Below are 13,277 nucleotides of genomic sequence, written 5' to 3'. Positions count from 1 at the left end.
CTTCTCCGATCAATAACCAATAGCGGGATTCGGAGATCCATAATGGCTCCCACATATTCAACGATGACTTTGTAATCGAAAGAACCATGAACATACGATACTGATTTCCTTTGTCGCGCGATACTTTACTTGTTCGAAGTTTGGTCATCGGTATCTCTATACCTAGTTCAACCTCGTTACCGATAAGTACTCTTTACTCTACCGTGAAATGATATCCCTTGTGACCTAGTCACATGCTTGAAAACTAATTGGATGACATTCCACCGAGAGGACCCAGAGTATATCTATCCATCATTTGGATGGAAAAATCCCACTCTCGATCCATGCGCTTCAACCCATACTTTCCAAATACTTAATGCTGCCTTTATAACCATCCAATTACGAAGTGGTGTTTGATGTGATCAAAGCATTCATCCGGTGCAGGTGATTAACATGATCTCATGGTCGAAGGATTAGGTTACTATGTATCTTAAAGCTTGTAGCCAAAATAACTTAATGACTTGATCATATGCTATGCTTACTATGGGTGTGTGTCCATCACATCATTCTCTTAATGATATGATCTTGTTATCAACAACATTCAATGTTCATGATCAAGAAACTATGATCATCTATTAATCAACAATCTAGTTTAACAAGAGACTTGCTAGGGACTCTTTTATGTTTACAAAACACATAAGTATTAATGTTTCCGGTTAACAGAATTATAGCATGGGATGTAAACTTTTATCATGAACACTAAGATATAACAATAACCACTTTATTATTATCTTCGGGCATATCTCCAACAGTTTAGTCATACTTCTATAGTCAAAAATCTTTAAGTGCATGCTCTCTTTTGGATGAAATGATAATGTTGATTTGTTGAGAGATCAAATGAGGACACATTATAAATATATTATTACATTATGATTAATGATCCTCCACGTGGTACAATTATGAATAGTTTATGGGAGGATGAAAATAATAAAAAAAGAAAAAAACATTATTCTTATGGCCATTAATATAAATGCAGGACCCCCTTCTGATGATAGTGGTAGATGTTAGGATGAATTTTGTGATTCAAATAGAAAAGATATATTTGAAGATAATAATATTAAATATATAATTCTTTATTACAAATATGTGATTACAATAATTTTTTTCTCTCACGTATGATAGTTTATTTTAGATTTCTCCCAAACATAGCTTAGAGGATAAATATGCTTTTTGTTGAGGATTACAATTTTTGATTTGAAAAATTACTTTTTGTTCATAGTGGTTCTAGTGGTAGCTACATTATTGATTTGGTTTTAATACAAATAACCATTATGAGAGAGAGAGGAAGAAATGGGTTACGATCCTTCTTTATGCGTCTAATATATCTAAGTTATAAGCAAATACTTCCAAGATGAAGTGATGCCCACTCTATTACTATAATTTATTTAATGTATGAAATGCCAATGCATAGTACTCCCTCCGTCCCAAAATGTAAGGTGTCTAAGGACTGGTCAAAAGTCAAATTTTACTAAATTTGACCAAATATATAGAAAAATATATTTACATCTATAATATCGAATGGATATATTAAGAAAATATATTTTATACTGAATCTATTCATGTTGATTCAGTACTGTAAATGTTTATATTTTTGTGTATAAACTTGGTTAAACTTTAAAAAAACATGGACTTTTGGCTAATCCTTAGACGCCTTACATTTTGGCACGGAGGGAGTAGGAGAGTAAGACTTTGTTGGTACACGTTCTATGTTATGTGGTGCATTGTACTTTGGCTTATAAATTTTATTATGTGCTTGGATACCTCATATGATCCTGGTTGAATGAGCACTATTAGCCTACATGGACTTAAAGAAAGTGTTAACGGAGAGGCAACCCGGTAGTTAGTATGTTATATTCAAGAAATAATAAGTAAGTTTAAAGGAAGATAAATGAGGAAGAAGTGCATTAGATAAGTATGGTTTGACCTTGAACTATTTGTTCATGCTTATGGGAACAACGCAACTCTTCTACAATCATGCATAATTTCACGCAATTAGGATAAGTTGGATTTGTAGTATTGCAAGAATTAGTTTTAAAACATGTGAGATAAAATTGGATGATTTGTTGTCAAAATATACACCATATCTAATTGTTCTAGAACTTTCAAGACTAATTGGAGGGAGAGAAAATCTACCAAAAAAAAACACAGAGTGCACATTTGTGTCCCTCAAACCAGAATTTAAGTGCACTCTCATTTGCTTAGTGGTATATGTAATTGAAGTTTTTGTGTGGCGAAAAGAGTAAAATATATTTAAACCATGGTAGAACAAGAGAGTCTGCATTACAATTTTTTGTTAAGCACATAACACTGTGACTATCAACTTTTTATAAAACTACCCATTTTGTAAGCACATGGAAAAAAATTAGCATGCTATTTCTACGGTAATAGCGCGATATACCATATCAGGAGAGTCGGTGCTAATTAATATTTTTTCTCGATGTGGCGTTATCTGCGAAATAGCATATGCTACATCGCGCTAAAACTTCATAGTGTTAGGGCGCTATTTCTTTTGCAGCTTATTGGGTGAAAGGTTAGAGTTTCCCTCCTTAGAAGTGGAAAAAGTTGCTTTTTGTGTGTCATGGTGATAGACTGCAATATGATGGTTCCTCTTCCTCTGAATCGGAAGATGACATCGCCGCTAATGATAATGATTCTTAATAAGTAATGTATGCTATGTTGTTGCCCCATAAAATGTCGATGTTAGGCTGCTAGACAATTGCAGGCACTATATCCTTTATGCTTGCTGAAATCCTTTATTTTTTTTGCTATATCTGTTTTTTCAAAACGCTATTAAAATATAGCACGACATTAGCACGGTATAGCGTATGTAGCATTCAGAGGAGGCCACCGCTATTTCTCTTAGCGCACTATTTTAAACATCGTAAACATGGAGACGAAGACAAGAAGACAAGAACTAAGAAAAACCATAAGTATGGAAATGCAGCCCCATCCTCCTCAACTTTCTCCCGTTTGATTGTATTGAATTTACACCCTACACGTTATCCATTTTCCCTTGCACTGCTTATCCTAGAGAACCAAAAACATGACTGCTACCCTACCCATACTACTCTGTGTTCTCATATAAATACTTGCCCCCGAGAGCATTTTCTCCTTCTCTCTCAGGTGGCCAGGATCAGGAGTTTTCTGGCCACTCTCCTGCACTCTTCTCACATTGACCCAAATGTAGTGCTCTAGGCTTCTAGCTGCTTCTGAAAGAGCAATACCTCCTCCATATCAGCTTCCACCTGAACTCACCAATGTGTCCAGTGCTCTGATCAGAAAGAACCCGACTCTCACGGCTAGTCCGCGCGAGGGCTATTCTATCGATCGGCCTCCCCAAAATGGCTTCTGGAAACAACTGGCTGGGGTTCTCGATCTCCAGCCAAGAAAATCCACAGCCTCAACAGAATAGCTCGCCGCCAGCCACCATCGACATCCCTGGCGCCACCGATTTCTATGGCCTCCCCACGCAGCCGGCTCCCGATGCTCAGCTGGTCGTGCCAGGACATCATGCTCCATACGGGATCATGGAGGCCTTCAATAGGGGAGCTCATGAAACCCAAGGTGAGAGAAAGAAGCTATAGGCCTATAGCTAGCTGCATGGAGCCCGGCGGGCACAACGATCTGTAGAAAGCTATAGCTAGTAGCCTAGTACGTAGGGTGCACTTCTCCAGCCCGTTCATGGTTTCTTGTTATTTGATGTGGTTGCAGAGTGGAATCTGGACTATAACGGCGGCACCTCCGAGCTCTCGATGCTAGTCGGGTCGAGTGCCGTCGGCGGCAAGAGGGCTGTTGAGGATGAGACCGAGCCGAAGCTAGAGGACTTTCTCGGCGGCAACTCGTTCGTTTCCGAGCAAGATCAGGCCGGTGGTTTCTTGTTCTCTGGAGTCCCGGTGGACAACCGCACTATCAGCAACTGCGGGAGCAACACCATGGAACTATCCATGATAAATAGCTGGCTCCGGAACAATCAGGTCCCCCAGGCGCCGCATCCGCAGACCGTAGCGGCCCCTGCGCAGCAGCCGCAGCTCCACGAGGAAATTATGAGCACTGACGCGACCGCGAGAAGCTCCGATGGGCTTGTGGGGAACAGCGTGACGGCGGCGACGGGGAGCCTGGCGCTCTCGATGAGCACGGGCTCCGGCTCGGGTTCGCACCTGCCGATGGCTGTGACCGGGGGAGCCTCGGAGAGCACCTCCTCGGAGAACAAACGGGCGAGCGGAGCCATGGATTCGCCCGGCAGCGTGGTAGAGGCCGTCGCGAGGAAGTCCATCGACACGTTCGGGCAAAGGACATCAATATATCGAGGCGTAACAAGGTTAGAATGCTTATTAGTACTCCCTCAGGTTCATAATAAGTGCCTTGGGTTTTACTTGTAGTTTCTTCGCGCATTAACAACTGTTATGGGATTAACCAAATCTAGAAGATGAAAACGATCACAAGAGATCTAGTAGGCCTCTAGGGTAGACATAGTAATCAACTATGCTTTTGAGCCTGTAGGTTCTGTGATGCTAGCTAGACGTACTGGATTTTGTGTGTGATGCTAGCTAGCTAGACTGGATCAATCCATTTACTAAGAAAAAAAAAGGGATAGATCAACTAATTGTTCATGTGGAATAATTAAATTATATATTCCCATTTTCCATTCACTGGTATATATAGGTGTTTGGAGAGTGCAATATAGCTAATTGACAGTTGCACTAAATTACTTGTTCATATGGCATGATTCATGGCACTACAGTTACCACCCAATTTGGGTGGATAACAGTGTTGTTCTTTTCTGGAGTTCTACACATGGCTTTTGTAATCTGAGGCCACCAAAAGAACATGTTACTAACGGTTGCTAATTCTCACTCAAGTGACAACTAATTTAGAGCTAACATTCAACTGTAGAATCATCAGATTTGTATCGCGATTTGTGTGGCATGTGAATTACACATGTGTCGCAAGTTAGATTTTCCTAGTTGCATATTGATTGTACGGGAGTTACAACTAAGATTTTCCCCGTTGCACATGGGTTGCACGGGAGTTGCAACTGAGATGCTTTCAGTTACACATGGGTTTCAAATGAGATGTAACTTGGAATTTTGTTGTTATGCATGTGTTGCACTAGAGTTCCAACTCTGTTTTTCCTACTTATCAATGATTGCATGGGAGTTGTAACTGAAATTAGATGAGAATTAAGCTAATTCTTACTCAAATGAGCCGTAGCCGCTCCCTTAATTGGCCCAACAAAAATTATAAGTACATACATTAATTTGCTTGCATATCTATTAATATGGAAGTTTTAACCTCTCCAAATTGATGGTTTTCTTGAATAATGATGAATAACATAGAAAATGTCAAATATTTTATTTTCTATTATCAACTGCACACATGGAGCTAGCATACCCACAAGATACATGCATGGTTGTGCTTTATTATGTGAAACAGCGTGTACATTTTAATTTTTTTAATGCGCATATTACCATGTTCTTATATTTTTTTTTTATTTCAGACATAGATGGACAGGGCGTTATGAGGCTCATCTCTGGGACAATAGCTGCAGAAGAGAAGGGCAGAGTCGCAAGGGTAGGCAAGGTAATAAAAATAGCTATATATAATTTTTTACCATCCATTGCACAACAATATTTACACCTTGCTCTACTAATTAAGCATTATATCTCGTGTTTTGCCTCAACATTCTATCTACTGCCTCCGGAAACACTTGTATTGTCCTGACAATCTGCAGTTTATCTGGGTATGCTTACCGAACTCTAGCCATTTTTATTTTCATTGCACTTCACTGTTACTTGGTTCCTCCCTGTGATTGTAATCATGAACACATAGGTGGCTATGACAAGGAGGACAAGGCAGCAAGGGCTTATGATTTGGCAGCTCTCAAGTATTGGGGAACAACTACAACAACAAATTTCCCAGTAAGCAAGTTCTGCAGAAATATCATTGTTGTCCTTTTTCTTGGCTAATAATTTGTTTCTGCAATACCTAAAGTTGGTTTGGATTAGATCTTTAATGTTGATTCTGTACATTTGCAGATAAATACCTATGAAAAGGAGGTGGATGAAATGAAACATATGACCAGACAGGAATATATTGCACACCTAAGAAGGTACTGGCTAGCTCACACTCTGCCACATTGAATCTTCAGACACTTAACTGTTCACTAGCAATAACTTGATTTAACGATTGCAGAAATAGCAGTGGATTTTCTCGGGGCGCGTCAAAATACCGTGGTGTAACTAGGTATGTAACTAGGTAATCCGGTCGGTCATTTTTTACAGGTTATTTTATAATTAGAAAGAGCCAGATTTAAGCTAAGTCACTTCTTTGTTTGATTAATGGTGTGGGAACCACTCTTTGTGAAGATTTGGTCACGTCTACAAAGTTCCAATCACTTTTTGTTATATGTTTCTATTTTTTATTGGAGTTGCACTATTCTGAAATTCTAAAGCTTTACTTTTTTGTTATAGTAGTTTCTTGGTGTGTATGTTGCAATTGTATTCTTTGTGCAATTGCAGTTTTATTTTAGATCAATTGCACTTTCATGGTGAGGCACGAAAATGACGGAAGCTTTCAAAAAATCTGCATCCTATAGACACTCCTTTGTAATATTGTGTCGTGTTAATCAAGGATGAGATTTTTATCAGGCACCATCAGCATGGTAGGTGGCAAGCAAGAATAGGGCGGGTTGCAGGAAACAAGGATCTCTACTTAGGCACCTTCAGTAAGTTAGCCCTTTCATCGTAGCCTAGCTAATTGCTGGACTAATGAAGATTCTTAAGAGTAACTTATGACTCATAGCGCTAGCTCCAAGATCTAAGCCATCGACTAGTACTAGCTACTTGTATATTTAGTCAGTTTTCTTGAACCTTCCGTGTCTCGTAGAGTTGAAGGTTTGAATAATCTATCTGTAGCCATATGGGGCAATAAAATACTGATTACTGCATTAACTATGTCCCAATTGTACCTTTCCAAGTTTTTGTCTCAAAGTTGTCTAAAAAGACCGGCCATGGAGTCAAGGGCCAAGATGAAAACCCTAATGGTTTGAATCACACATTTGTACCCTTACTACCCTTTAGAGGCTCAATGCATGCATGCAATAAGAAACATACACAACACATGCATCTACGGGAAACAACCCTAGCTAGAAAGCTAGCTATAGCTAGTCAGTCAAGCATCTAAGTTCCTAACCGTGCACATCCTCTCGTACGTACGTAGGCACCGAGGAGGAGGCAGCGGAGGCCTACGACATCGCCGCGATCAAGTTCCGGGGCCTCAACGCCGTCACCAACTTCGACATGAACCGCTACGACGTGAAGAGCATCCTGGAGAGCAGCACGCTGCCGGTTGGCGGCGCGGCCAGGCGCCTCAAGGATTCCGTGGAGCACCCGGCCGGCGCCACGATCTGGCGGGCCGGCATGGACGGCGGCGTCATCCCCCAGCTCACCGACTCCGGGATGAGCGCCTACGCTTCCTACCACCACCATCAGGGCTGGCCGACCATCGCGTTTCAGCAGCCGGCGCCGCTCTCCGTGCACTACCCGTACGTCGCCCAGCCGCCTTCCGGGTGGTGCAAGCCCGAGCAGGACATCCAGCAGCTGCACCTCGGGACCGCGGCTCACAACTTCTTCCAGGCATCGTCGAGCTCTGCGGTCTACAACGGTGGTGGTGGGTACCAGCAAGGCCTCGGTGGCAATGCATACTTGATGCCGGCGAGCACCGTCGTGGCTGAACAGGGGCACAGCAGCACGGCCACCAACCAGGGAAGCACCTGCAGCTACGGGGAGGAAGAGGGGAATAAGATGATCGGGTACGACGCCATGATGATGGCCAGCACCGGCGGCGCGGACCCGTATGCTGCGGCATCAACCGTGAGCGTCGCTAAGGCTAATGGTTACGCCAACAACTGGAGCTCGCCGTTCAATGGCATGGGATGATGGGCAGAAGCTACTCCAGTAGCTTGCTAGTCATAGGGGGAGAGAGCTAGCAAGAGAACCGGAATTAGGTCAGAGTCTTGTTCGTTGTTGTGTTACAGCCCAGGTTTCCGGCTAGCTCTGCTAGCTAGGCCGGGCGAGTGACACTCGGCAGAGACAAATGTGCTGTGCAGGAGACATGCATGCCTTCTGGAAGCTGGTAATGGCAAGTCAGGCTAAGGAAAGCTTCCCTAAAGCTTATCCTGAGTTCACGACTTGCTGTTAGTTTTGGGTAATTTCAGAAGGACCAAGTTAATTTCCAGAGGACAAACACTGATCGTGCCACTAGTTTAACTTCATAATTTCGGTCATCCGACTTACTTTAGCTTTCCATTTAGTTGCTGTTAGATCTAACGAGGATCATTGCTGCCGCCACGTACTGAAATATTGTCTTATATTTGTGTTCAAATTCCCAAAATATTTACTAAGTTGAAACACGAAAGTTTGCACAGCAAAAAAACGCATTGTAAACTCGAAAAGCTCTCTGTTTCTCGGTGTACAGCAAAAAAAAAAAAAACCGCAACTTCAAACGCAAAAAACTCTCTGTTTTGCCTTTTTAATGCCAAAATTCGCGAACAAGCCAGTCCAGATACAATAATGCTACACTTAGACAGTTTGCGTCCGCGCGGTCGAAAAATGCGTCTGCACCCTGTTCCAGCGGGACGACGCATAGTGACCGGTGAAAGAACATTTCATGATCTCTAGGGTTTTATGTGTTTGATAACAACACCGGTGATGATCTAACATGTTGCTAAGTGTGTGATAGATAAAGTAAATGGTTACCGTTGATAAAATCGATCCCCCAAAAAGGAAGAAAAGGATTGAGTTGAAATTACACCAGGACGACACTGCCGGTAACTGGAGGCCGGCACTTCCGGTGGTTGCATCCCGGCACTGCCAGTGGATGCACCCCGGAACTGCCGGTGGCTGCTGATACGTCCATTTTGCATCACTATTTTATATCATAATTTGCTGTTATTCATTGATATATTTCATATTTAGAGATGATACTTATGTTATTTCACCTATTTTGCATGTTTCATGATCATTGGAGAATTATTCACCGGAGTCAGGATTCTGCTGGAAAAAGCACCGTCAGGACACCATATTTCGGAAGATCAACAATTGACGGAAATTATATGAAAAATCCTATTTTTCCAGAAGACAAAGAGAGCCAGAAGGAGGAGCCGAGGAGGGCCGCCATGGGCCCCCCATAGGCCGGCGCGGGCCCAGGCCTGGCCGCGCCGCCATGTGGTGAGGGGGCCCACAGCCCCCTCTGGCCTTCTCTCCTTCGCGTACTTCTTCGTCCCGAAAACCTAAGGCACGGGGAGTTACGGAGAATTGACAGAGCCGCCTCTGCGGGGCGGAAAGACACCAGAGAGAAAAGAGCTCTCCGGCGGCCAGGAATCCGCCGGGGAAATTCCCTCCCGGAGGGGGAAATCGACGCCATCGCCATCGTCATCGAGCTGGACATCATTGGGATCATCATCATCTCCACCATCTACACCGCCATCTCCACCGCTGCATCTCGTCACCGCTGTAATATCTAGGGTTGAATCTTGATTGTTTGATAGGGGAAACTCTCCCGGTGTTGATTACTGCTTGTTATTGATGCTATTGAGTGAAACCATTGAACCAAGGTTTATGTTCAGATTGTTATTCATCATCATATCACCTCTGATTATGTTCCATATGATGTCTCGTGAGTAGTTCGTTTAGTTCTTGAGGACATGGGTGAAGTCTAAATATTAGTAGTGAACTATGTTGAGTAATATTTAATGGTTTGATATTTAAGTTGTGGTGTTATTCTTCTAGTGGTGTCATGTGAACGTCGACTACATGATACTTCACCTTTATGGGCCTAGGGGAGTACATCTGTTATTCGTTTGCTAATTGTGGGGCAGCCGGAGTGACAGAAACCTAAACCCCCGTTAGTATATCGATGCAGGAGGGATAGCAGGATCTCAGAGTTTAAGGCTGTGGTTAGATTTATCTTAATTACTTTCTTGTATTTGCGGATGCTTGCAAGGGGTATAATCACAAGTATGTATTAGCCCTAGGAAGGGCGATGCATTAGCATAGGTTCACCCACACAACACTTATCAAAACAATGAAGATTAATCAACTATATGAAGCGAAAGCACTAGACTAAAATCCCCGTGTGTCGTCAAGAACGTTTGGTCATTATAAGTAAACAAACCGGCTTGTCCTTTGTGCTAAAAAGGATTGGGCCACTCGCTGCAATTATTTCTCTCGCATTTTATTTACTTGTACTTTATTTATCTGCTATATCAAAACCCCCTGAATACTTGTCTGTGAGCATTTACAGTGAATCCTTCATCGAAACTGCTTGTCAACACCTTCTGCTCCTCGTTGGGTTCGACACTCTTATTTATCGAAAGTACTACGATACACCCTCTATACTTGTGGGTCATCAAGACTATTTTCTGGCGCCGTTGCCGGGGAGTGAAGCGCTATTGGTAAGTGGAATTGGTAAGGAAACTTTTACTGTACGTGCTGATTTTGTTTCTGCTTGCTGCTATAAGTCATTATGGAGAGATCCTCCCTTGAATTTCTATTTGGAAAATCTACTACTACTGCAACGGTAGTGGATGAGGCGCCAGGTGAGGAAGTAATACCATATAAAATACCTATGAAAATTATTGAACGTGTTGTGGATAACCGCTATGAAGGGGATGGAACTGTTCATCCTGGAGATCATTTACTGTTTCTACATGAATTATGCAGGTTATTCAAGTGTGCAGGTATTTCAATGGATGAAGTTAGGAAGAAACTACTTGTTATGTCGTTGTCTGGTAAAGCGGCGCATTGGTATAAACTGCTGAATGATGGGCATTCTCTTGATTGGAAGGATATTGTGCCTCTATTTTATTCCAAATTCTATCCTCCGAGTGAAATTCACAAAGACCGCAACCGTATATATAATTTCTGGCCTCATGATGGAGAGAGTATTGCCCAAGCATGGGGGAGATTGAAGTCTTTAATGCTCAAATGCCCCATTCATGAGCTTCCTGGTAATATTATCATTGATAATTTCTATGCAAAACTTTCTTTTCAAGATAAAACCTTGCTGGATACTGCTTGTTCTGGATCATTCACACGCAGTAAAGAAGAGTTTAAATGAGACATTCTTGATCGAATCCAAGAAAATACTGAAGGATGGGAGAATGACAAAGGTAGAGTGTCAGGTATAAATTATGATTATGAATGCATTGAAACTTTTATGGATACTGATGAATATCGTAATATAAGTGCTACATATGGTCTTGACTCTCAAGTTGTTGCAAATATTTATAAAGCCTTTGCTTCTCATTTTGAATTGCCCAGGAAGAATTTTGATAAGTATCATGAACCTTACAAAGATAAAACTGATTCACCTAAAGGTAAAAGTATTGAAATTAAAATTGTTGATCATGTTCTTCCTGAAGCTTATATTGAAAAAACCCCTTTCCATGCTAAAATGAAGGAGTATTCTGTTATAACTAGTGTAGTTAATAAAAGTGCAAAGAAACACATAGAACCTGAAGAGCAAATAAAGGTTGAACCTGCTGTTGCAATAGTTAAAGATCTTGTGACTGAAAATGTGGAAGATGGTCATATTATTTTTTGTGAAGATGCTTCTAATATTGTTTCGCATCCTAATAAGTATAGGAAAGCCAGTGTTCCCGTGCTCTCAGTTTGAATTGGTGATCATTGCTATTATGGTTTATGTGATATTGGTGCAAGTATTAGTGCCATTCCTTATGAGCTCTACACGGAAATCATGCATGAAATTGGTTCTTGTGAACATGAAGATATTGATGTGGTTATTCGGCTAGCTAATAGAGAAACTATCTCTCCCATTGGTATTGTTCGAGATGTTGAAGTTCTATGTGGTAAGATTAAATATCCTGCTGACTTTTTGGTACTTGGTTCTGCTGCTAGTAAGTCTTGTCCTATTATTTTTGGTAGACCTTTTCTGAATACTTGTGGAGCTATTATAGATTGCAAGAAAGAGAAAATTGTTACTAAATTTGCTGGTGAATCTTATGAGTTTAACTTCTCTAAATTTGCAAAAACTCCATATAAAGCTGATTTGCCTAATGATGATTTTGGAGTTGAACAGTGTGCATCTATTGCTCTTGCTCCTAATAATCCTTTGCGGCAACATTTGGAGAATAGTGAGAGTGAAGTTTTTAGGGAAGAAAGGGATGAGCTTGATGAAATTTTCCTTCGTCAACCTATTCTTAAACATGACTTGCCCGTAGAAGATCTAGGTGTAACACCACCACCAAAGGAAGATCCTGTATTTGATTTGAAACCATTACCTGATAATCTTAAGTATGCTTATATTGATGATAAGAAAACATATCCTGTTATTATTAGTTCTAAGCTTTCAGATATTGAGGAAGAAAGGTTATTGGAAATATTGAAGAAACACCGAGGAGCTATTGGCTACACTCTCGATGACTTGAAGGGGATTTCTCCCGCTATTTGCCAACATGCCATTAATATAGAAGATGGTGCAAAACCTGTTGTTGAACGTCAGCGTCGTCTAATTCCCAAGATGAAGGATGTGGTAAGAAATGAGGTATTAAAACTTCTTGAAGCAGGTATTATATATCCTATTGTGATAGTAGATGGGTTAGTCCTGTACATTGTGTTCCTAAGAAGGGAGGAATAACTGTTGTGCCTAATGATAATGATGAGCTTATTCCTCAAAGAGTAGTTGTAGGGTATAGAATGTGCATTGATTTTCGAAAAGTTAATAAAGTAACTAAGAAAGATCATTACCCTTTACCTTTTATTGATCAAATGTTAGAAAGGTTGTCTAAAAATACTCATTTCTGCTTTCTTGATGGATATTCTGGGTTTTCACAAATTGTTGTTAGAGCTAAAGATCAAGAGAAAAACACTTTCACTTGTCCCTATGGAACTTATGCTTATAGGCGTATGCCTTTTGGTTTATGTAATGCTCCTGCTACTTTCCAAAGATGCATGTCTGCTATTTTTCATGGTTTTTGTGAAAAGATTGTTGAGGTATTCATGGATGATTTTTCTGTCTATGGGAATTCTTTCGATAATTGCTTGCGAAACCTTGATAAAGTTTTGCAGAGATGTGAAGAAACTAACCTTGTTCTTAATTGGGAGAAATGCCACTTTATGGTTAATGAAGGAATTGTATTGGGACATAAAATTTCCGAGAGAGGTATTGAAGTTGATAGAGCTAAAGTTGAAGCAATTGAGAAGATGCCCTATCCTAGG

General features: G+C 41.1%; 1 protein-coding gene across 1 annotated transcript; it reads left to right on the top strand.

Annotated features, from left to right (window-relative positions):
- Positions 1-3,380: 3,380 nt before the first annotated feature.
- On the top strand, positions 3,381-7,976 carry LOC124687717 (AP2-like ethylene-responsive transcription factor AIL7). The gene is made up of 9 exons (XM_047221469.1): positions 3,381-3,603; positions 3,751-4,357; positions 5,537-5,619; positions 5,771-5,779; positions 5,869-5,957; positions 6,075-6,148; positions 6,232-6,282; positions 6,687-6,763; positions 7,258-7,976. The coding sequence occupies exons 1-9, from the start codon at positions 3,381-3,383 to the stop codon at positions 7,974-7,976; spliced, it is 1,932 nt and encodes a 643-aa protein (XP_047077425.1).
- Positions 7,977-13,277: the final 5,301 nt, after the last annotated feature.

Source organism: Lolium rigidum, chromosome 2 (genome assembly GCF_022539505.1).
Source record: "Lolium rigidum isolate FL_2022 chromosome 2, APGP_CSIRO_Lrig_0.1, whole genome shotgun sequence".
NCBI lineage: Eukaryota > Viridiplantae > Streptophyta > Magnoliopsida > Poales > Poaceae > Lolium > Lolium rigidum.
Note: the sequence above shows the minus strand (reverse complement) of the source record. Positions and strands in the feature narration are given on the sequence as shown.

Excerpts from the sequence above, each read along its gene's own strand:
- LOC124687717 (XM_047221469.1), top strand. The coding sequence starts at position 3,381 with ATGGCTTCTGGAAACAACTGGCTGGGGTTCTCGATCTCCAGCCAAGAA. Across the intron at positions 5,958-6,074 it reads CTACAACAACAAATTTCCCA|ATAAATACCTATGAAAAGGA; the intron begins GTAAGCAAGTTC and ends GTACATTTGCAG. Across the intron at positions 6,764-7,257 it reads TCTCTACTTAGGCACCTTCA|GCACCGAGGAGGAGGCAGCG; the intron begins GTAAGTTAGCCC and ends GTACGTACGTAG.